The sequence below is a fragment of the Aythya ferina genome, assembly GCF_964211825.1.
Source record: "Aythya ferina genome assembly, chromosome: 2".
Classification (NCBI taxonomy): domain Eukaryota; kingdom Metazoa; phylum Chordata; class Aves; order Anseriformes; family Anatidae; genus Aythya; species Aythya ferina.
The window spans coordinates 22,010,667-22,035,877 of NC_140297.1; the positions used below are offsets into that span (position 1 = coordinate 22,010,667).

General features: G+C 41.7%; 2 protein-coding genes across 4 annotated transcripts in view; both read left to right on the forward strand.

Annotated features, from left to right (window-relative positions):
* Nucleotides 1-2,440, forward strand: part of CUBN (cubilin) — a gene marked incomplete at its 5' end in the record, with an annotated part of 138,717 nt that extends 136,277 nt beyond the window's left edge. Inside the window, 3 exons of the mRNA XM_084510519.1 lie at nt 601-766; nt 1,479-1,714; nt 2,122-2,440. Of these exons, the coding sequence (XP_084366645.1) occupies nt 601-766; nt 1,479-1,714; nt 2,122-2,229 (510 nt within the window). The 3' untranslated portion in view covers nt 2,230-2,440. The remainder of the gene's footprint in view (nt 1-600; nt 767-1,478; nt 1,715-2,121) is intronic.
* Nucleotides 2,441-5,302: 2,862 nt separating this feature from the next.
* The window catches only part of RSU1 (Ras suppressor protein 1), a 98,433-nt gene continuing 78,524 nt past the window's right edge, over nt 5,303-25,211 (forward strand). The window contains exons 1-3 of one of the 3 annotated variants that reach the window (XM_084510520.1): nt 5,303-5,409; nt 8,381-8,492; nt 13,565-13,615. In XM_084510520.1, the coding sequence (XP_084366646.1) occupies nt 5,392-5,409; nt 8,381-8,492; nt 13,565-13,615 (181 nt within the window). In that variant the 5' untranslated portion in view covers nt 5,303-5,391. Of the gene's footprint in view, nt 5,410-7,252; nt 8,100-8,130; nt 8,281-8,380; nt 8,493-13,564; nt 13,616-25,211 lie in introns of those variants that run through there. The other 2 variants (XM_084510522.1, XM_084510521.1) reach the window with 2 other exon arrangements.

Genomic DNA, 25,211 nt, shown 5'->3' on the forward strand with positions numbered 1-25,211 from the left:
TCATGCTTGTTGAAGGTTTCACTATTCACTAGTCGGATTACAAAAATCTGATGTCTGTGGCAGAATCCCTGTTTAGTTCTTCTTCAATACCCTCTTTACTGTTTCAAGAAATGGATCTGAACTCCACCATAGTTGGAGTTCAAAAAAAGCATCAGCTTAATACTAAGCTACATAATATGAACTGTGTCTTTGTGTGACCAGGGAAAAGAATAGTCTGCAGGGTAAAGTATTAATCTTTTCATCTGAAATATTAACATTTCAGATGAAAATTAAAACATGGACTTGAATTTCAAAAGCACATCTTAGCTACTAGCCAAGTAATTTTTATTATTCAGGAGATATACCACACCATAAAATTTAGCTACCAGTTGCTGATGATACTTGTTCTGTGCAATTGCTTACAAAGCTCAGACAGGCTGGCTAATAGTCTCTTTTCCCTTCTATGTAAGGATGTAGAGTAGGAAAAATAAAAGTATTTAAATGACAGTTATGCAAGTCTATACATACTTTGTGCTGTGCCTGCATCACTGTATAATTGTAGTTGTGTATAATTGGTACAGGAATTTAATGTTGACAATGTTTTTTTTTTGTCCCTTGAAGGTCAGAAATGGCAGCAATGTCCAATCACCACTGCTTGGCAGGTTCTGTGGAAACCTTGTGCCCAGTCCCATCTTCCCCCAAAATCACGTTGTCTACCTTCGTTTCAAGAGTGATATTTCAGTGGCACGTGATGGATATGAAATCACTTGGACCTCATCATCAAGTGGTAAGGCTGTAATAATAAAGTAATTCCATTAAGCAGTTGTACACAGAAGAAAAACACAGAAAGATGGAATCCAGCCAGCTCAGGTGGGGCCTTGACTTATCAACATCTAAGACTTTTTCAAGTACCCATAGCCAACCCTATTCTCTAATTAGCAACCTCAGAGGATGTGTTCTACTTAAGCTGGAGGTCTACATCTTTCACCAAGAGGTCAGAAAATACAAGGAACCTCTATCTTGGCACCACAGAGTAGTGGTGGTAGCAGTGACTCAGTCAACTTTATTAGTAGTTCATTTGTGATAGGCTGTAGGATCTAGGCACTGCTAAGCCTGAAGAGGACTGATGCTTGCCTCAGGAAAATAACGTATCTATAATGCTGTGTAGTGACTGGGCGATAGACCTAGTCATAAATAGCATATGATATGGGAATGAATAGCTGGATGACATAGTTTGTCCTTGACACTAACTTACAGGAGTGAGCTTAAGCATCACAGCACTGCAGAGTAACCCTACAGTATGTCTGATGCCCATTCTTCTCAGGCTGCTGAAGCTAGAGCCTCAGTTTCATCTCGTTGCAATAATGCTCTTATCCAAATGCATTGTTCCAGTCCACAGTGACTCTCTGTATTTCAGTGCTGCTGCTAAGACTGTACTACATTGTGTAGTATCTTGTAAAACTAAGTCTTCTAAGCTAATTAACTGTGTCCATTTCCAGGATGTGGAGGAACATTATACGGCAGCTCTGGCACGTTTGCTAGTCCTAGCTACCCTGCGACTTACCAGAACAACACTGACTGTGAGTGGGCCATTACTGCGCCCAAGGGACGAATTGTCACAGTGAACTTTGATTTCATCAGCATCGATGACCCAGGGGATTGCAGTAACAACTATCTGATCCTTTACAATGGGCCAGATGCCAGCTATCCCCCCGCTGGGCCGTACTGTGGGATGGTATGTATTCCCTACTGTCTGTGACCCTGTAACTGGTTAAAATGAATCTTTACTGTGTCATAATTAAGATTGTTTCCCTGATTTTGGCATGAGTTCCATACAGACTAGTGGAAGTGAAAGTATAAGGCTTCTGTGGCATCTTAGCTTTTCAATACAGACCTTACAGTGACATCTAGTGGGTGGTATCATCAAGCGCTTTTTTTCTCTGAATTTAGTTGCTGCGTTTGTGATTTAAATATTTTTAACACCCTATGGAAGAAATGCAACAGCAGTATCTAGCACAGACCTGAGGTCCCTTCCACTCTCTGAGCGGATTTGTACCTCAGCTTTAACATTGTAATTGGCTTTTTCTCAGAATCGTGCTGTCAGATAAAGCTCTTTTTTTCCTTTTTTTTCTTTAATTTTAGGATACAAACATAGCTCCATTCACAGCTACATCTCATCAAGTCTATATAAAATTTCATGCCGAATATGTGACTTTACCATCAGGATTCCAGTTGAGCTGGAGGAGCTAGGACGTCACATGAGAAATATTTTACTGTTCCTTGCTATACTGAGGACACTTTAGATCATAAAATATGTTTGAAATCCAGTTACGATAATTGCAACTGAAGTAAGGCCTTTTAAAGATTACTGTAAGTACAGCTGTTATGAATTTTAAAGTTCTGTCCCAAAAATGTAATCTTTCGTTGTACTGTGAATAAATTATCTACCTAACTTTGAAAATGAGTTTTTGCCAGTTTTTATCATATTTGTATATTCTTCTATACCATTTCAAACGCTTTTGTAAATGTGCAAAAAAGTTTTAAAGTTAAGGCTATAAAAAGTTAATTAGCCAGGATAAAACTTAAACACAAAATAGTCAACGTGAAATTGTTAAGAGGAGTTAAGATACAAAGTTGTCTTTAGTTCTGCAGAATTATGTGTTTGTCCCAAGCATCTTTATAAATCATAGAATCATATAATCATTTAGGTTGGAAAAGACCTTCAAGATCATCAAGTCCAACTGTGCTAGCTAAATGTCAGCTAGTTTTATTTGAACTAGAATAAAATACAGCCCCTGTCCTACAGCCATTTACACAGATAATTTCATTGAAGAATCTTCTCTTATACTACTCACTGGGTGGAAGAACCTGGCCGAATAAAGTACTCAGGCATTCACTAAAGCTTAGCACAGCAAAGATGCGTTGTGTTACTAAACCATAACCGCATCAAGAAGTGATGTCAGAGCCTGTTCAATATGCACATATCTCTGTGATTATATTTACAGAGTTAGATCTTTAAGCTTCCAAATCTCTTTTACAACTGAATTTATAAAAACTTGTGAGACTTTGAGCAACCATGTTGCCTTCTTAGACAACTTGTGTGCCACTTCCTAGACATTTATAAAACATATGACTTCAGAATAGGGCAAATATAAAAATACCTATTGACTTTTTACTAACATTATTGTGCCACTGCCCCAGGCTAACACACATCATATGTAACAAATATTGTTGTTGGGGCGTACGGAGGACACTGGTTCACACAGTGAAATGAATCTCTTAAAATGATTGTTGCAATAAATGATGATAAGTGACATTGTAAGTGTTAATAGCAGTTCTAACAAAATCTCAGATTTCTTTGAAGATTTCCCAGTGAATGCCAAAAAAAAAAAAAAGGCGTAATTCCACAAACAAACAAGATTTCATAATCGGAGAGAAGCTATTCTGGTTAAAATACAATCCAGAAAACACAAAACAGACAAGGGCAAAAGGGTAGATGACACAATATAAAATTCAAGATATTTAAAATTCAGGAACGATCTGATTATGTTGTAGAGAGAGAGAGACCCGGCCAAGCAGACTAGATGTATGACAGCATTTTAGAATCTTCCAAGTACTAAGAAAAATCTGGCTTAGGTACAGACAATATAATATGCCTGCTAACATGCTAAAGTACAACTTGGAAAAAGGAGAAATATCTGTATTTCTATCAAACTAGGAGATAGATATGTCCTCCTGACCTGCAGGCAGAACAGGAAATTAATATGGGAAGACATAAAAGAACATGTAGTGGAATTAAACATTTTCACATTAGCAGCCCAGAGAACTTTTGCTCAAGACTCCAAGCCAAACTGATTTCATGTTAGTAATCAAGGGACAATCCAAAATTTGACCCTAAATTTATTAAAAACAAACAAACAAACAAAAAAACAACAAACCAAAACAAAAACAAACAAATTAAAAAAAAAAAAACATAAAAGGGATTGCAGGCAGTAAAGAAAATACTGTCATCTAAGCTGCCTGGAGATGAAGCTACAAAACAAGCTCTGAATACAGGAACTCGTAAGACAATGCAGATACAGTCAAGCACTGCTTCAGCTGTTTGCCTGCCGAGATCAGGAAGGAGTTTACTTCTCCTAGTGGATGGCAGCATCATGGGACTCTATCTGCGTCCATCGTGGTTTTGACCTTCCTATGAATCACCATGGGGTTCATGCAGTTCGTGCAGGGCTGAGTCCCCTCAGAGTCTGGTTGCTGTGTCTTGCTGCTAGGTGGATGGTCACAGAAGCATCAGACTTTAGGCACAAATAGGCCTGGCAAGAACACTGATTTTCTTTTTATATTATTTAATTATTTCAGCAGCCTGCTGCTCAGCTCACCTGGAAGCCATAGCTGAACTGGAAGGGCATCTCTCACCCCAACAGCTCCTGCAGCTGCCAGGCAGTGCTTTGCAGTGCATTCCCTTCCCTTACGGACAATCAGTTCTTAGGTGAAACCTTGGTCTTGCCAAGAGCACGGTGGAGCGTAAACTGAACAACACGATAGAAACCTGTACATGGTTGTGATGAATGAAGTTCATTAGTGGCCTATTGAAACTGATAGCAGTCACACATCCTACAGTTTATTTGACACAAAACTTGCTTCCCCGAGGAGACCGCTGTCCCACAGGTCGGCCTGCCAAGGCTGGCCTACCTGTTGACTCTGCACAATATTGAGGTTTGATCTGCGTGAGGCCAGCTCTGGCAATGCAACCTTTGGCCTGAAGCTCCTCAGGGGCACTGCAGTTAAACTGACGAGTGTGTTGAAACCTGTTGTTCAAAAAGTTTGGTTTTGTGAAAAATCACGTTTCGTTTTAAAGCGGGTGAAATGCTTTCTGACAGTTTCTTGATACAGATAAACACTTGGCCTTGGTATGACTTTCAGTCATAACAACAAACAGATTTTATGGAATCATTGAACTTCTGCAGAAAAAAAAAGAATGAAGAACACAATGAATGAGAGGACAAGAAAATTGTAAGATTTTTTTTTTTTAAATCTGATAATAATTAGTGCTTGGTGCATCTTTAAACATTACAACTACTCTATATCTCTGCATAATTTTATTTACATGTGAGTAAAATGCACGAGGTTCTTTAGAGAAAATGAAAGTCCAGCAGAGAATTCACGTCCACAAAGACTGTTGAATGAAGCTTCTGGTACAAAGTTCAATTGATCTGGCCCAACTGACTCTTGCCAAAAATAGTCAAAGTCTAAAATTAGAGTAAATTATCAAACCCATTCTTTCAAAAAAAAAAACAGGAACAAAGTAACCCACTACTGTCCTCTAACATCTTATATGAGGAACCACGAGAGAAGTACCACTGCAGAACTATTAAAGTGAAGGTCCTTAAAGGAGAGAGCTCTTGCTAAGCCATGTTTCTGTCTTGCAAGGTAAGAAGTCATTTAAAATGCTTTAAAACGAATGCATGGCAAAAGCAAACAACTGAACATTTTTTTTTTTTTTTTTTTAATCTTCTCCCCTAAATCTGTTATTTGTAGTGTATAGTTCAGAAGACAAAATCTGTGTTTTGTTTAATAAGATTTATGGCTTTGTTTCACAATACTGCCAGGAATGTCTTTGCTTTTATGTCTTTGCATGTTGCTGTCTATTTTATAGATAAAGCCATGGCTGTGAATACCACATGTCTGCCTTTTAATACCTGCATGGTTACAAACCTCTCCGCTGTAAATGACACAGCACAGATAATGAATGAGCGTTTTCAATTTCCAGAGCCTGCATTTTTTTAACTGACGTTTAAATATTCTGGATGTTACCATATCTATTTATTCTTCCATAAAGACATTCCTTAGGAGGCAGTAATATATGAATGGCAAAAAGACTACGATTTGAAGAATAAGCATTAAAATGTCCATGACAGTGTTTTTGAATTGCCCTTGCAGTAGGGCTATTCTTTATATACGATAAATGAGAAGTAATAACAGAATGAGATTGTTAGGGCTACAGTTACTTGAATTAAAGGAGAGAGATGTACAGCTACAATGCTAGAAAACATGGTGCCGGTCAATTTAAAACATTCGCCAATTGTAGTTACATTTACAAAGTATTTTGGCTAAAAACCAGTTTTTAGTTGGCTCATAAAGTAAAGGAGGAGGTGTCTCAGTTTCCCGCAGTAACTCAAGATAAGCATCCTGGGCACCAGAATTGAGATATTTCTTGTAATTATTTTTCTGTCAGCTGCCAAACTAAAACCACAGAATTATTTGGCAGTTCTGATTAAAAGGAAACGTAGTAAGAATTAATAGCATTGACTACTGTACAAAATAACAATAGCAACAATACAGGATTGCTAACAAATAAATGCTTAAAATTAAAATATCCGGTAATAAAAATAGAGGCCAAATTCTAGAAGTCTGATTTTATAAGGCAAAATTCAGCAAATAAATAGTGTGCTAGTTATCACACCTAATTATTCTAATTTTGGTGGATAACTTTCTACCAGCAGTGCCTAGCAATATACAACTGTTTTTGCCGATGCACATTGATGTTGTTTTGACTACACGCTACCCTTGCATTAAAACTGACTGCTACAAAAGGTGGTTTTTATTTGGAGGGAAAAAAAAAAAAAAAAAAAAAAAAAAGAGTATTTATTTATCTATTTATTTATGTTTTACTGGATAGCACAGTGAGACACAAATAAGGTCACACTGGAGAAGCCTGCACTGTGAGCCCAACATTTGGGAAGGTCTCCAGCTGGCCAGCCTGTAGCTAGGGGTACAGAGGGAGCTGGGGATACTTGGGGTCGAGGGGGTTAAAGGAAGAATTGGATATGCTGAGGTGCTGGGGAAAAGAGAGGAGATGGAGGGTTATGGCAGAGGCACAGGCCTTCTTCAGGAAATTAGCCTTCATCATTACTACTCCTAATGGGAGAACCTGAAGATTAAGCTGTCAAGATCAGGGAATGGCCAGCCACTTGGCCAGCATGTCATGCATACTTACTTTCCACTTCTTCTCATCCAATTGGTATGTAGTGCTTCACGAGCAGCTGAAAATCTTTAAAATGAAGGCTGGAAAGCATCACCTCTTTGTCAAATCCAGTGCAGCCCTCACTAGGGTATGCATGCATTAGCGTGTTTGCTCATTTGGGAGGTTTGCTGAAGCAGTCACCAAAGCAGACCCAAAGATGTGACTGAAACATGAACTGTTTGCAAAGAAAACGGTAATGAAATTACTGGGATGAAGAAAAAGAAAGCAGTCCTGACAAAAGCCAGTAAGGGAAATACGTTTATTAAAGAGGGAGTAATTAAATACTCCTACAATAGGGATCAAATGTGGACATTCAGGTCATGTGGAATGTAACATGCAGCTGTTTTATCACTGCATACATGGGGCAGCAGAAGCCAGGTGAGCTGGTGAGCCGTAAAGACACAGCCTGCAAGCAGCTTGTCACAGGGGCTTGATCTGTTCGTTGGGGTAAGCAAACTAGGATGTTCTTTTATAGACAAATCTGGATAAGCCTTTGTTACTAAATCAAGCCTGACTGTCCTTTATGAAGGAAGAACAGTAAATATGCTGGCAGCTAACTCTCTGAGGTAACTGACTGGTGGCTATCGGGGTGCTTGGTTACATGTGGAAGTGGTGCAGGTTCTTGTCCTGCAGATGAAGAGGAACATTGCTGGCTTGTACATCACCGTGACTGACGTGCTGCCGAGTGATCTAGATAAAGGGAAGTTCCTCCAGCTGTGCTTTGTCGGGCAGACCTGAGAGCAGCCTGAAACTTCACGGAAGGGCTGGACGCAGCGAGAGCCACTTAGAGGCTACTGCAAATTAAATCATTTCTAAAAAAGGAAACACTCACGCTACCCCCACAGCAATGCCAGGCCAGCGTTTGCTGGTTACGGCACCTGCCCTTTTACACCCTGGTTTCAGTGAACATCACTTTTAGTAACTCTTCCAGTGGATGTTATTTGTAATAACCCCGCTGCCCTGTGCAGGACGCCCCCGGCCAGGGGCTGCGGGCGCCAAGATGGCTCCGCCCTGAGGCGCGCCCCGCGGCTCCTTCCCCTCCGCGAAATGGCGGCGGTCGGGGGGCCCCCGTTAACATCCCTGAGGTGCTGCCCAGGTGCTGAGGCTGAGCAAGGGCCCCTCGCAAGCCTTCCTCACACCCTCCTCCTCTTCCTCCTCTTCTTCCTCCTCCTCACCCCCCTCCCCTTCCGGCCGGGCGGGGCCGGGCTCGGCAGCAGGGCTGGGACAGGGACCGGGACCAGGACGGGGACCAGGAGCGGGGGGAGCCGGGCAGCGCCGTGAGTGGCCGCGGGGGCTGGGCAGGGAGGGTCGGGGGGCGGCCGGGCTGTGTGTGGGGGGCACCCAGCCGGAGCCTGACGGTGTTCGCGTCCCGCACAGGCCATGTCCAAGTCGCTGAAGAAGATGGTGGAGGAGAGCCGGGAGAAGAACCAGCCCGAGGTGGACATGTGCGACCGCGGCGTCTCCAACATGCTGGACGTGCCCGGGCTCTGTACGTACAGCGGCGGCGCTGCCTTATTTGTACCGCGCGGCCGGGCCCCGGCACCCGCTTAGTTAATGCCAAAGGCGCTTCCGAGCCTGTTGGGCAGGCACGGCCAGGCCAGCAGGATGGTCCCTGCTGCTCTCAGTTGCTAATGTGGCATCTGAGCCTTGTTTGGCAGCGAGTTTATTGCATGAAGTGTGGGCTTGGGTGCCCTAACTTAAATCTGTCAAATGATGCGTGCACCTGGCTTGATTTATTTTAGCGTGGGGGCTTGGGGATTTCTTCACCCTGAGATGAAACTGAGGGGAGGGGAAATGATGGCTGCTTTCTGTCCAGGTAGTCCAGACCTTGCTTTTTCAGTGGCTCTGCACTCTGGCTGAACTGTAAGGTTTTATTTTTGGTGTGCTTTTCTTATTTCTGCTGAGGTGTTTGCCTGGAGAAGGAATAACTTCCTCCGAGTGTGCCTTTAAAGAAGTAGTGAGTAGGTATTGCGACTTATGGCTTGTAGGCGATGGTTGGAGAAGGTGTGGAAGTGGCTTGTTTCCTGGCCCTGCCACCTGGCTCCTAAGGGGTGAACTTCTCTGGTAGAGCAGTGTCTGGGCTCCTCTGGTGCTCTGAACTGCCAGGGAAGTTCAATGGGTCTGGTCCAGCACCTCTCCTATTACGGGTGCTGAATCTCTTTCTAGCACAGAGTTACAGCTCGCTGCTTCAGGAACTGATTTTTCCATGACATACAAATAAGAATAGTGATTCATGCCCAGTGAATGGCCTTTCCTAGCATCTTGTCTTTAATGAGAGCCCCTCATAGACGTTTAGGGATGAGTCTAACATTGGGTTAGCATCAGAGAGAGCATTTCAGTGGTGTTTCCTCTCTTTTTAGCAATTTGAGGTTTAAGGACTTACTAGACTGGAGGATATTTTTGAGTTATGTTCAGTAGCTGCTGATAGGGATTTTGTGTCATGAAATTACTTCAATGTAGTCAGTCCTGCCCCACCACCACAAGTGGACACTGATTTTCTTCAAGTAAGCTGCTCTCTGTAGTCTTGGTTGCTTTTCAAGAAAAGTGCCAAGCCTTGTCCCACTGCACATTTGAGTGCTCACAGCAGAGTGCTCAGTGAACTCGTGTTTAAACTTCCTTAATTCACATAAAGTAGATGCAGTCACACAGCGACTGGGAAGTAGCACTGCTCTGTGTGCAAATCCTATTCCTTCAGGTACGGATCTATTCTTGTCATGTGTGTATAAAAACCAAAAATCTTCAGGGAGTATAGAAAACTGATGTCATGCTGGGGAGGGAGAAGAAGAAGGGAAGAGGACTATATGCAATGGCTTGGGTAGGACTCCTCTGGCTTTTCTGGCTCTTCTTCCTAGGCTAGTGACTGACTTGCTTCAATACAGAGCAGCCACTTCTTTTTTTTTTGCCTTAACTCCCACCCTTTGGGAAGAAAAAAGTTGCAGGACAGACAAAATCAAGCATTTGCCTCTGTCAAATGTTGGTGTGTTGTTTTTTTTTTTTTTTTTTCCCCAATTCAAGAGGAAATACTTCTCCTGTGTGGATGGAGATTGACACTCAATGTCTTAAACTAGCTTAGACCTCTGCATCTTTTCCTGTTTTCATCTTTAGTAAAGGGAACGCTGAGTTGTCAGCTCATTTATATGTTATCATTCAGATTCACAAAGTTATGTTCAGTGGTCCCTGAACAGCTGCTCACTCGGGAGTTCATTAATGCCATTACAGGTCATGACATCTGTTTTTGGAGTATTCTTCAAATCTGGGCATTTCAGTGTTTTCTCCTAGCTGTAATTGAAGTACAAGTTGGAATCGTGCTACAGGCCTTCAGAGCATCTGGATTTTCCAGACTTTCAGAAATGTAAGCGAGAAATCTCTTTTCAAAGATGCAGCGGAGCAGTTCTGTAGGAAAGAGAGTTCACCTGAGATGTAAAGTGTCCCTTGATCTAGGTGTTCTGTAATTTTCATTCATCATCCTAATGCAAAGACCAGGTGAAACAGTTTTAAACTTTAAAGGCTTTTTATTATTCTGGTATGCAATAAAACAAGTGTTGTGGCCATTAACACGTTTATACTATGTTTGTGCATCCATGAATAGTTTTAACACATCTTGCCTTGTGAAAATGTTCGTTTTCTTTTTTTAATTCTCTGTTATGGAGTGAATAGATTGTATTTGTTTATGAAACACCCAGATATTGACAGGTAGAGGCAAAGGGGGTTAGCAGATGTCCTGGAAGGTGAATAATCTGATTAAGCAGGCAGGATATGATGCATCTTTTGCCTGGCTAGGGCACTTATTGTTGGGACTTCAAGCAGTCATCTTGAATTAGGGAATTGTTCTCGTTGCAAGGAGCAGTCTCTAATCTCTGATTTATTTATTTTTAAGTGGTGGATGTGGGGAAGCTATGAATTATTTTGCTCAAATAACTCAGGACATCTGCTGCTCTGTAGCCTGGCTGCTAGGGAAGGAATATTGGATGAAATCCTATTTACTCTGTAAGTGTTAATTTGTTCTCATTATTCCATCTGTAAGCTATTCATATTTCACATAAAGTACGCCTGTACGTGATGGAATTAATATGGCTGGAATTTTTTTTACCAAAAAGTTCGTGTTGATAGAATTGTTCACTCCTAAAATAACCAAGGCCCAGGAGGTGGAGTGGCAGGCTGCTTGCAGGTTGTTCAGTACAAAGCTGTAGTGCTCCTTCTGTGTTAACTTCCTCCAGTGCGAGAGGCAGCGTCTTATCTTCATCCAGCAAGGTCTCTGGAGTCTTCCTGTTGTGTTTTTTTTCTTAGAAAAAAAGGAAGAGTCAAGACTTATCTAAATATTTCATGGAAAGGCAGCTTGTGGTACATGGAAGCAGCATATGAAAAAGCTCGGTACTAGGACAAGAAGAGTAGAGCTCAAATGTTCTTTTCCCACCCATTCCATTTTGAAGCAATGGTGGGATTGGGACCATGATGGGAATTTGTAACTACCATGTGTGTAAATTGCCCTGGCAAATGTTAATATCCTCACCCTCAAACTTCTGTGGGGATGTGTGGTGTGTTCTTGAAATCAAATTAATTCATCCCCTCTATGCGAAGTGCTGTTATGTCAGCACGGCTTCTGAGGAGTGCCTCCTTCAAAGACCTGATTCTTAGCGTTTCCAGTGGTGTCGTACAGAAGCTACAGAAGAAGTGCAAAGGTTCTCTTGGAATTACCTGTTCTGGCAGCTTGTTTTGACTTTCCAGCCTGTAAGTGCCATTCAGTCTGCCTGTTGCGGACCTTTGCCAAGCAGCAGAGGAGCAGAGCTCCCACCTGCTCAGAGTTGCTGTCCTTCGTGCTCGTGATGAGGTGCTGGCTTTCTAGTGTGGAGCTGAGGTGGTAATTGTCTTATTCAGCCGCTGCAGTTTAACTCTTCTCAGCTTTAAAAAAAAAAAAAATAAATAAATCTTAAAGTGGGAGCAACTTTGCACAGTATCAAAAAAGAAATAAATAAAAGGATTCCTTTTGCAAAAGCAGATTACACCAAATCTTCGCTTTCCAAAGCTTTTGTCATGAGGAGGGTGAAGGAGCAAACATTTCAGCATCCCAAATCTTCAGAGCAAAGCTGGAATGCCAGCTGGTGGTGCTGGGGCCAGCAGTGTGAGCCCTGCTCTTTCAGTGCTCACACTTCAGCCTTCAAAGCAGTGTTTATGGTGTCTGTACTGTTCAGGCAGGTAGGTGCAGTGTTGGTGAGTTGATGAAATTAAGTCTGAGGATACAGATGAGCTTGGGCACACTGTTACCCCACATCTGGCTCTGATCTAGGTCAGGTTGGTGTGGAGCTGGAGGTGTTCAGCTGAAGCACTCTGCATCTCAGGAGGCTGACAGAGGGCTTGCCCAGGAAGGATCGTGTCCTTACTGCTCAGGCCTGGACGTTGAGAGCCTGTGAAATGCTGGCTTTCAGTAGTTGTCACAGCTATTACAATTCCCAAACCAAAAGAAATAAATGCTGCAGAAGCAGTATTTGCTCACAAGCTCGTAACCGCCTCCAGCATTTCAATTATTTTTTTGTAAATTGACCTGGTCAGCTGGAGGTCTACAGTCAGTAGTTTAAGGAGCTGCTTAGATGCTGATGCTGAAGTGCCCTTCATGTTTTAAAGCTGAGTGTTCTTTGAGGCTACTGTACTTGGCTGCCCTATAGTGCTGGTTCTTATACGATGTTCTTACAGACTTCCTATGGGCTGCTTTCTGTCCTACTGCGTGACCTCTTTGAGGCACTACTTAGAGAGTGCTTGTATTTAAAGAGATACTGAGGGTGGATGCACTGTTTTCCTTTCTGCTCCCTGCCTTTCCTTCCTCCACAACCTGCAATTACACAGGGAACTGTGGCAATGCGTTTTTTGTTTTTTTTTTTTTCCAATGAACTTTCAGTTCTGTTTTTGCCTTTGAGTGACTGCATTAGTTCTGCTATGGGCTTACATTTGCCTGTGTTAGTGATGCTTAGTGCTTCTGGGAATTGCTGAGAGATGCAGCACTACAGCTGTCCTTAGGGAGAACTTCAAGGCTGCTCAGGAGGGGCAGCCCTGTAGTTAGTAGCACTTTTTGGAGAGACTGTGTTGGAAGAAAGGAATAAGGTGTAGGGGAGGACAAAAATGAGTTTTTCTCGTTCAAAGCACATCAGACTTTTTGGAGGGAGAGGGAAGATGTTTAACAATGTCTTCAAGGTGTGAGTTTCTCCTCTGGCTGTTCAGCATGTTGTTCTGGCCAGGTGATGTTGATTGTGGGCTGTAGAGCCTCTAGGGGAAAAAGCAGCAGGGGTGTGAGAATGACAGTAGGCAAGAACAAACACAGGTGAGGGTGCGTAGTGGGGAATACCAGACTGTAGCTGCCCCAGCCCCATACTCACTGCTCAGTAAGTAGGAGTACGAGGGGCTGGGATCAGTCAGATCATTAAGGCAATTTCAGTAAATATCTGGAGCTTGTCTTGATATTCGTAATAGTGCCTATGATCTGGGGTTACTAGAGTAGGAGAATAACATGTTTTTTAGCTGGAATGGGCCATCGCTGTTCATAAACTAACTTTTTTCTCTCTTCGTTTACAGTTACCTTGTCTCATATCACACAGCTGGTTCTCAGTCACAACAAGCTTACCAGTAAGTATACTCTGCTTTTCTGACTTCGCTGCAGGCTGTTAGGCAGCGTTTAGAAGCTGCCACTACTGGTTTGTTTCTATAGAGCACAGCAGCACTGCTAAGAGGGTGAGGTTCTTGAAGTGTTTTACCTAAATAAAAAAAGATTGAGGATGTGAATTAGCAGATACATTCAACGTGCCTTTCTAACGTCAATACAGATCAGCCGTGTACCAGAAGATCGGTGATTTTTCAGTCATGTTACCAGCTAAGTCAAAAAATCCAGTCGCTGCCACAATTTTCAAGTTTTACCAACTTTTTTGAACTGCAGTTCGTATTTGAGTAGAAGGATAATTAAGTTGACTGAAGCAAGTGAAAGCAAACTACAGCTCAACTGCATTGTGTCTATAACCAAATGCATGTGAGGAAGGCCAACTGAGTGAGAGCTTCAGGCATGAAAGTCAAGTGGTCTGCTGTTGGCAACAAAAAAAAAACAACATCTTTTGAGTCTCTTGGCTGTACTGCACACACCTTCAGTTACTACCTTCTGGATACTTCAGTTATCGCTTTCCATAGTAAAGACGTCTCAGCTGAGGTGTTGGTGAATATCATATCATGAGAGAGAGGTGATGTGAGACTGAACTTAATGGAGCGGGATATCAGCCAGCCTCTTGTGAGGCAAAATTAAATTATTTCTTTGTAGGAGCAAGCTTCAGGCTTACTCGTTTGTGTGTTGTGCAAACATTTCTACTTTTTGGCTGTTAAATACAAGAGTGAGGTTCATATAGACCCTGCTACTGTGTATCTTGTAAAGAGAAGAAAAGTTCTCTTTTTTTGATGTTCTGTTTGTCCGTGTCTGTTCTCTGCATACATCAGTGGATGTCAACCTCAAACACTCCTCTGCTTTTTGGAACTGATTTATTTATGAGTGCATGAAGTGGGGAAGAGAGTGGAACTGCCAAAGAGCGTGTGTTGGGGAGAGGACCGGGCAGTTCTGTAGCATGCACCGGACTATGCTCTGCATAAGTTTTACAGGTTGAGAGAGGGGTGTAAAAAAGCAAAACAAACCCATCAAATTCTAATCCATTTGCTGCATGAACTGTAAGATCGTGTGTGTTACTTAAAACGTGTTAATATGAAAATCTAGCTTAAGGTTTTGAACATTTTCAGAGGATTAAGCATGAAGTAAAAATATTCTTAGATTCTACCACATGAACACTAATTCTTTGGCTGCAGCAAGTTGGTCATTAATGCATAGCTTAAAGGGTTTGAAGTAGTAGTACGAAATAGGTAAAATTATGGGCAGTGTATGAGTGGCTGTGAGAAATACGAAGTAGTTACTCCAGGCCCTATTCCTGACTGTATAGTGTCCTCTAGACTGGTATCTCGCCAGTTTTTGTCCCTATTTAAAAATAAAAAAAAAAAATAAAACCCTCTTACATTTTTGAAGAACTTTTGATTTGCACTGGTCAAATTTATAAATAATTGATGAGTGAGTTCATGGGCGAAGTACGGGGAGGAAAACTGTAAGAATCGTTACTAAACACACAGATCGACCTGTAGTTTAGAAGGTCAAAAGGTTACAAATAGCTGGAAGTGAGCAGCTGTTTCAGGAAAATGTTATGATAAACTTCAGGTTATTGCTGTGTGCTGTCTGGTATCAGCCACTGATGGAGCTGGGATACTGGCTGCCCAGTCTGGTGGCTTTTGTGTTCTTGCAGGGTCACTGCAAGGAGATGCCTGTCTCTGAACTTGAGCTGCCTAAAAATTAAGCAGGTAATTGTATCCTGCCACTGAAACCTTCTCTGCAGCTTTTGGAGGGTTGTGAGCATCTTGAGACAGCAGTTCATTCTGCTCATCTCTGTCTAAAGCCTCCGTGACTAGGTCAGACAAGTCATTCAACGTTGGGCTAAGTGAATTGTACCTAGAGCTGCCAGGCAGAAATTCTCTGCTGCTCATTGTCTGCTCTGGTATCTTCTGAATGACTGTGGGTATGGCACAGGGGTGAAATGGGTTGTAAACATTACTGTCGGCAAGCTTAACCAACATAAGACTTTTTTTTTTTTAATTGTACAACTTTTGAAGCTAATAAACTTTCAAGAGACTTGATTGTTTCTTCCCTGTGGCACCTTACAAATCTGAAGTGTAGCTGGACTGGCTGGGTATGTCACAGATAGCTGTTGTGCTCTGAGGAAGAGAGGGAGGCTGGATCTCCCGCAGAGAGACTCAGATCAGGGTAAACGTGCCTGTCTGAGAATTAAGCCAGGAGAGGGTTGACATACTTCAGCATAAGTGCCAAAATTATAAGGTAAGTAACCAATCTATATCCTGGTTAGAAGTCTTAGCTGAAGACCTGACTAGGGGAGGAAGAAGATAAGAGGAGTAAGTCAAAGAAGGATACTTTCAGGTTTTCTTTATTCAAGAAAACTCCAGACTAGGCCACTTTTTTCTTTTTAGAAATAGTTTTGGTTTTCAAAATATCGATTTAAGGGTTGCACTACTCTAAATCTGTATTCTATTGAATTTTAAATTGAACTTTAAATTGCTTGAGTTTTAAATTGCTCCTTTCTTCTAAAGTAGCCCTTAGATCAGCAGGCTGCAAGGATACCTGGTCTGTCAGGCAAGGGATTCTGTCAACCTATCTCTGTTCGGGTTTCTTTTATGGGAAGGTAAAACCACTGCTTCTCCTGAGAAGTAACTCGTCAAGTCTGAAGCTTCCTATTCTTTCAAACTGATGTAAACACTTAAATAGACAGCACACATTTTAAAAAGGCTAAGTTTCAAGTTTATAGTCTCGTTTTTGACACTGTTGACCTAATCTTTTAAGCTATGTAATTAATTGTCTTAGCAGATTGCTCTTAAAATGGCTAGGAAGCTGGTGGCAGTGACACTTGACATGCTGCACTAAGGTCATATTAGCATCTTCTACTAGTTTTCTGCCATTTAAATGAGTGTTCTGCTTGCTGTTTTTTCTGCTGTTTAGAGTAAATATGTCTATCTGGAAGAAAGAATATATGTAAAAACTGGACATGCATATTTTAATGTAACCATATTTCATATTTTTGCCAGCAAACCATTAGAAGTAAGTGAAGTTTTGTTAACAAGTTTGAAGATAACACCAGTAGATCCATCATACTGCTTAGAAATTTTTTGTGGCATGCTTTTTCAGTAATATTTTTAGTACTTCATTCATGCTGCTGGTGCTTGTGCATTTACCTCTCTGTAAATCGTTCTCTGTTAGAAGTACTCAAATCCACACTGATTTTTCTGGAGGATATTAGACTGGATGTTTTCCAGCTGCCCGGTGCTGTGCTAATGCAGGAGTCTTGAACTGGCTGCCTCTGCTCCAGGTAACTTACGAAAGAGTTGCAATCATGCTTTTGCTGCTTGATGAGAACCTTTTTCTTGCAGAACAGCCTCAAAATGGGAAGCAAAACTCTAGGGGAAGCTGAATAGCTGTTCCTGCAGCTCTGTTGAACCAGTTGCTGTGTGAGTGACAAACCTGGGTTGATTCCATTTTGGGGTCTCTTGTGACAAACCAGTTGAAAGCAGAGGGAGAAAGCAAGTACTTGTCTTTTTTTTTCCTTAACTTAGACATATGGGCCAGTGTGCCCATATGTTACAGTGGGAGTTTTTTGTTCCATCATTTAAAGCCAAACCATCTATCTGCTGTACAGCTGAGAAGCAGAATTGAGGAGTCATGCTTGTGCTGTCTGCCTGTATGGGTTTTCTGGTCTGACCCTGGTATCTCTTGAACCCGTTGGCTGACACCAAAGTAAAATGGCATAAAAGTCCTGACAAGTATTCCCCAAATCTGTGTCAACCAGTGGGTGAATGATGGAGTCCTTCAGTGTGACACATTAATTTGGGTGGGTGCGCCCAAGTTGTCTTTGTTCCCTAACGTTTGTTGGGAGCTGGGGACATAGAGGTGTCACTATCCCTGTGCAGGGGGATAGCTAACAGAGCACAGGTGGTGGCAGGGATTGAGACAGGCGTGTTGGAGGGGGAAGAAGGGGGCTGGAGCCACAGGATAGGCTTTTGTGGAACCATGCCTGAGCAGGCTGGCCAGGCACACACACTGTTCTCACATCTGTGTTCTAACTTGTTATGGTACCCAGACAAAACAAACTTTGTGCTACATCGCTCAAAGCGAAAGCTTGTGATTTCGCAGCAGTTCTGGGAGGCCGTTGTTAGGAATTAAAGAATAAGGAGGTGTCCAGGGGAGCCCTGGTTGGGGAGAGGACGCATGCTGCCAAGGCTGGGCATCTTTTCTCCTCTGTGACTCCACCTGTGTCATTTCATGCAGAATGTTTTGGAGCTATGCGAGGGAAAAATATAACACGTGAGTGAGCATGACATTATTTTTATGCAGCTGGGAATAAAGTGTGTGTATCACTTTGTGATTTGGGCTTAAATTTTTTAAAGATTGTTTGTACTAGAACACAGAACGGCCACCTCCAGGAAATGGTGCCTCTGCAGGCGAGAGTGAAAGGCAGCAGGACAGACCAGGACTTTGCGTTTTGGTCCCTTTGTGCCAGTATGTTGGTGAGCGAACGATAATTGGGGTAAAATTAGCAATAAAGGAACTTCCTTATTCAAAGGAAACACCTAAGATGGCATGTATGCTATGGCTTCAGTCTCATCTGACTGTTTTTCTTGCAGAGCAGCATTTGTGATCTGTTTTGCCATTAAGTATGAAATGGTAATGAAACTTCTGGACTCAGATAGCTAGACTAACTCCATGTACTCTTCAACTGCTTACAGCGTATACACAATTTCACATCCTAGTATAATCACATTTATATCCCTACTGGTATGGTGATGAAAGTAAACAATTAAAACCCTTGTACTGCATCATGAATAGGAAGTGTGCTTGGGGAGCTTTCAGACACTCGGCTTAACCACAGTCTGATCCAGGAGAGCACAGAGGGAGACCCATGCTGGGAAAGCATGTAGGGTGTTAAAGGTTACTTCTTCACTGACAACAGATCCAAGTGCTGGTCATCACTGTGTGCACAAGTATTGTGCTGCCATCTTGACATGTCTTATTTTCACTTATTTTAGGGATACACTGCAAGTTTTTGATGACTTGTAACTGCTGTAACAATTACCTGACATAGCTACCTGATGGATTAATTGGCTCTGTAATCAGTTGGGTAGTTTATTCAGAGGTTCTGGCTTCTGTATTGTTACGCTTGGAGCTTGTGACTCTGTGGTTTGACCATTAGAGGTCACTGTTTGAGTATCTTTAGCTCTTTCTTTCATGGAAAGAATTCTTCCTGCTAGCAATTCAGTCTGACTTGTAGGTAGTCGTGAACAGTAGCTTAGGTTTGCTCTTCTCCTCGTTCTCCTTAACCTCAGATGATCCTGTGCTTCCCAGCTTTACCATATTCTTCTGCCATATTGAAATGACCTCAGGAGGTGTCTGTTGCTCATAGCTTGCTCCTGAATATTTTTTCTATCCTTCTGCTCTCATTCTCTGATCCTATGCCCAGTATTATTACATGACTAAATGATGAGAGATTAGGAGCAACTGTTTTGCTTGAGAAATCTCCCACGTACTACCTGAGGTCACATTCTCTGTCCCCCTATCCCTTTTCTCTGAGCTGCTGCCTGTTACCATCCTTTGCTCTTTCCTCACCTCTGCTTCTTCCTTGATACTCAAGTGCAATTCTTAACTCGTTCTTAGTCCCTTCCTTTTTGTGAGGTGGTCCATTAGCTTTTTGCTGCTGGTTCCTGTTTCCATACCTGAATTTTATTCTTGAATCAACTTTCAGATCCGGCTGGAACAGATTTTCTCATCAATCCTGTTCCTTAGCCTGATAGTTGCCCTTTATCATTCTTGTGCGTTTTGTCTTCCAGCAGACCAGTCATCCTGTGGTTCAAAACTTCTCTCCTTTTCTTTATGCTGCTCACTCCGCTTACTGCTTCTTTGCAGGTGTCTCCCACTGGCGTTGCCTGGTGCTTTATGTTTTGCCTGATATTAAGTGACTTCTATCCCTCCCAGACCTCAGGAGGGAAGTGGATGTCCGTGTACTCCTTATTTGTTGCTTCATTTGTTCTCCTCTGCTTTGGTTCTGCCTCTGCTTCCTTCTGGCACATTATTCATGCTGTTGTAGTGGCGTGATACACCTCAAAAGGGTGCAAGCAAGCTGCTGGTGGAGTGAAACTATGACTGGGTCCAAAACATAAGACTTCTGCTTGAGATAACGGCCTCTCAGCCATGTTTCAGACGGTGCTTTAAATTAACTGCAAGCCTTTCATTTCAGTTCGTATATCATTCCTGTTCCTGATGCAGAGATCTCTGAAGGGAGATCTATGAAAGCATGCACAGGGGGAGATGAGAAGGAGGGAAAAGGAGATCCCTTTGCGTATGCCTGACTAAATTCATGACATCTGAGTTCTGCTCAAATGTTTAGATGAAATACTTTGTTAGCTTTTTGCTTTTCTCCCTGAAGGGGGGGAAGATTGAAAGAAGCCTTGGTTCTGAGAAAGTACAGATGGTAGAGCAATTCAGCTTTAAATAACATAAGCTTTGTTTTTTAAGAAGCTTTGGGAGAATGAAGCAGAAGAATTTGTGAAGGATTATTGCTCTGTAATGGTATAAAGAACGCATCACGAAATTTCCCCGATTCAAAGCAAATAGTTATATTTTGTGATGCATAGAGACAGTCAGCTTTGCATCACAAGTCAACGTGCAAACTGTATACAGCACCAGGCACAAATAAGTCGTCTCTGACAGTTCTTCAGAAGTTGTAGTGCTCTTTTCTTATTGAAACATAACTGTTGCAATTTTATTTCTTCTAAGTCTCAACACTTTCTGATGTTTCAGTACAAATTTCGTGTGCCTTAACTTCTCCCCCAATGGTTTAAAATATCTGTAATGTTTTTTGTGGAAGCCCACGTAAACTGATTCTCCACATGTTTGTACAGGTTGTAATCTAAAATTGTTAGAAATCCCCTTGTCAAAATAGACTGTTTTGAAACTGGCATCCTAAAAGGTAGGGTGTTTTGCTCACATGAACTGACTTCATCAAAGAGCTTAATTTTGTACCATCTTAAAGAGCTTGCTGTCAAACAAACTGGATTTTTTTTGTTGTTGCTGATACTAAAGGAAGGAGGTAAGAAGAGGTAGTATAGATCGAGGGGAAAATGGAAATAGTGCTGTATACTTGTTCTTGGTCTGTGTTCTGTGTGTTCTGCTTCTGCCAGTAATCAGGGGTGTTGTTTTGAAGTGTATAATGATACAGCATTTCTCCTCACACTGCTGTTTGGCCTCTTACTCTGTTCCAGTGGTGTCCTTTGGCAAAAAATGCTGCAGAGTAAAATAATTCTTACAGTAAAATAGTTTCTTGTTCTTTATCTGAGGAAGAGTAATTTGTGGTAACATGGTTTATTCTGTCTGTTAGGAATATCTGCTGTAGCTGAAAATGAAAAAAGGGATCAGCTAATGTAGAGACCTAGAGAAAGGAGTGGCTTTTAGTACTGTTTTGTGTGTGTAGGGAGCCCACACCAGGAAGGAGTTTAATTCATTTCCAGCTCTAAGGGCTGCAATAAGAAAATCATGTGTAAATACACATGCTGACCTTGCTTTTAAACACTGAGCGTGTTTACTGCTGCCTCTCCCTTTGTGTGTGTTTAGAGGACGGGCTGGTCTCTGATAAAAGTGTCAGCAAGGCAGTCTACGTGATGCTGAATGGAGAAAAACTCAGGTGATTCAAGGAGCAGTGAAAAACAGACCTGAAAAAGCTCTTAAAAGCATTTTGGTGATAAAAATGGTGTAAAAAATACTAACTGTCCAATAAAGAAAAGTGAAAATGATGGGCTACTTGCTAGGCGCTCTTGCAGTGAGAGCAGAGCTTTATAAACAAGCACTGCTAAGCATGGAGGTGTATGGATATTCCTGAGTGAGAAGCTGAAGAGACCTTGACCTCGAAGTTACAACCTTTTAGTGTCTATTCAAGACCTGATATTCAGAGCATCTCTGGTAAGTCTCTCAACTGTGGAAAACATCTTAAATAGAAGATGGATGTAAAGAGAATGGTGAGGGAGGGCAAGTTCAAAAGTGCTCAACTTGATGGGCTGTACTCTTCAATTTTTTGCATGGTTTTTTTTTTTTTTTTTTTTTCTCCTGATGTCGAAGTAAGATAGGAGAGCTTTTTGGCTGAATTGTGCACTCCTCATAAAACAATTACTTAAGGCTGAAAAGGCTGTGGTCCACTACAGTACTTGCATGTCAAGCTCATTCAGAAAGCTTGGCTAACGCTTTACTTCAGGATGTGGAAAAGTGAGGGGGCATGCTTATATCCAGTTTTATACCCATGCACACTCAGCCTGTACTTAATACTTTAAAATCAGCTATCAAAAATCAGATTTTTGTGAACTATTTTGATGTGGTTTCAGTTCTTTACTCTTACGTGGTTAATTTTCAATTTAGTAATCCCTTCCTAACCTCAGTCCCTGTAGGATTTCTCTCCAAACTCTTAAGTGCATCCCAAGCATTCATCTCAAAGAACAGAGTTTGTCCTTTGTTTGTACCAGATGTCACTTCATTTGCAATCTCTTCTCTGCCTTTGTTGTGCTCACAGCACTTCTCCTTAGTCTCTGGCTTCTAAATTAAATCTGTTTATTGATAAATTGCTTTGTTAGCACAGTATCACATCAGTAAGCTATGGTATAATTTAAACATGTTAATAAGAGCATTTCCATAACTGCAGTGCTTCCTTGGTTAACTGCAAAAAAGAAATCTGCTTTCTGGAAAGAGCTAAAGCTTAAGGAGACAGATTTGTTCAGTGTTTTTAGTGTGCGGAAGGTTAGTATCCATCTTTAGAAGAATGTGGAGGAAGGGCAAAAGGGGAAAACTTGAACTACATAATGTGTAAATTAAGTACTGAATGCTTCGCTTGGGATAAGGATTCTCCAGTTAGCTGCCAAGTATGATATCAGCATGCCTATGAATATTTAAAAGGAAAACTGTTGTGTTCTCCCTCTGCTAATTCCTCTTTCATTTTGGTGACTCTGATTGCTTCTCCCTCAGTATAACAGAACCCTTGTCAAATTAATCTAAACATGACTCCCGCTCGAGGAGTACAGTTATATTGGATGCACAGAATGCATTATATATTTAGTATTCTAAATTCTTCCTCCCCCGTGAAATGTGAGTAACATTTCATGTCTCTGTGACCTTTACTCCAAGGGATCCATGCTCATGAAGAGTTCCTGTTGATGCTGACTGGAGAAGCAACAGTCTGCAGCCCTGGGCTTATTATGCTGTAACCCACAGTGTTTCGCTCTAGGTGTAAAAAGTAAATTCTTGTGTTTGGCAAGAAAACCCTGCCTGGGATCTGCTCTGGCGTGATGGCATACTCAAATTCCATATCGAATTCTCCTTACTTTGCATTACTCTTGACCTGTTTATAGATGGGACAGTTTAATGAGAGACTGGTGTAGTCTTCTGAATCTGTTTTCTGACAAGTAGTAAGTACTATTTTAATAGCTCTTCTGGATAAATATTCCCTTAGAACCTTTAGAGGTTCGGAATACCAGTGAACGTCATGTTCCTGGGTACTGCTTAATTAGCTCGTTAACTAGAGAAACATTCTGGGAAAAGAAAAAAAAACAACAGGGATTCTGCAGCTTGAAGTTTCTGAAGATGAAAGTGCCAAATAAAATAATCTGAAGTAATTAAAATCCTTATTTCACTTCATGTCTGATTCAAAACCCATTGAATTCAATGAGCAATTTCCTGTTAACTTTGAATCATCTTTATTGAGATTACTGGCACACACTTTTATGAATAGCCAGGTGTTACAGATACTGTTTTCCAAGCAGCAGTGAGAAAATGTTTGTTCTGAACATTCAGTGTTAACATAGAAATGAGTTGAAATGTTTGTCTCCGTGTACATACCATGTGCTCCCCTGATGGAGGCCTGTATTTGCACCAGATCCCTCTCACGGAGGCCTGTGTTTTCCTTCGTCCAGTTGGGTGCTGGATTGGGTTTTGTTACTTTTTTATCTCAGCTTCTTTGTCTAAATGGAAAAGGAAGAATGTTCTCATTTACAAGTTAAAACTAAAATAGAGATCTTCATCTGGATCTTCTATTAAGAAACCCTTCAGAAATGTATGATGTAATGTCAGTACCTACTAAATACAAAAACCAGGCTACAGTGCACCTCATAGATGAAAAGCAAAGGGGGGCTTAAACTCGCAAACACCTGAGTTGGTTTACTTTTAAAGCTGTGAGGATTTTTACTGTTTTCCAGTGCTTCATATAAGCTTGAAGTGAAATAATCCTGGAGCTCACTTGCAGAAATAGACTTATCAGAAAGCCTGCTCACTTTCAGCTGTGAAGGGCACTGCCACCACAGAAACTTATCAAAACCTAGATCAATGACAGAAGAGTGACAGAGAAAATGGGGGGAAAATTGCACCTGCTTTTCTCCTTTTCCTTTTTTATTCTGTTCTTTCTCCTTTGGCAGGGGTTGGGAATACAAGAAGAGCCGGATCAAAATGTCAGTGCTAAGTAATGGCACAAAATGCATTTGATTCCCTGCTTTACTGGAAAGGGTTACATCCAAGACATGTGCATCTCCAAACTGCTTTAACTGATTTAAATGCTCCTAGCATAGCTTTGAGGAGCATAGCTAAAAGGTCCATCTAAACCAGTGTCTGTTCTCCAACAGAGGGCAACATCAGACTTCTAGCAGAGAGGAGGAATGCTAGATGTCTGGTGAGGGCTCCTGGCTCACTGTGTGGGGAGGGAACTGAGGTCCAGATCCAGGATGCTCGATGTGGAGCTATGTAAGTGCTGAATAGTAGGGTTTAACCCTTCATACATGTGTTTCAGAAATCATATCAGAGCTGTAAAACGGCTGCTTCTTATGTAGGAATAATATTTGACAACTTGCCTTGAGTGAAAATCTGCTCTGAAGAGTCTCTTTTTCATTCCTAAAGAATTGCCACTGACTTCAGGGTGAAACAGAGCCTGTTTGTTCTTAAACTCTTTGAAGTATAACAAGTTGCCAATTCTTATTTGCAGGAGCATGAAGAAAGTCGTCTTATTGCTTTGTGCGCAGCCTGTAGACTTTACGTCTCAACCAAGCTCTTGAAATCAAGGTGAAGTCTATAGCTGTCACAGTGAATCACTGTATGCAATTCCTAGTATCGAGCGAGGGGAAGGAAGCTGCTTCTGGTCTTGTGAAGTGAGGCTTCATATGAATGGGGCTTCATGATGTGACTGAAACCTCACAGGAGAATGCAAAGGCATGGGGCTGCCAAGTTTTACTAGCATTTGCTGAGGAGGAGTTTAGTTGTTAATGACACTGGGCAGCAGATGCTCTTGGAAGAGTTGTTAAGACACTGTGGATCTTACTGTAAATATGTGGGTGAAGGGAACCGGGATGCTGACAGTTCATTCTCACAGCTCATCATGAGAAGGTGACTCGAGTGGAATTGGGTATTGCCAGAACATGAATTTCTTGGTATTTGGCAGTCTGCTCTATATCTGGGAAGATTTTTGCAACTCAACTGTGGGAAGATGGTGGGGATGCATTTAGTCATGTAAAGTTCAGACCAAAGAACGCTGTATGTCTCGTCAACCTTTCCTGAGCATTGCTGGGC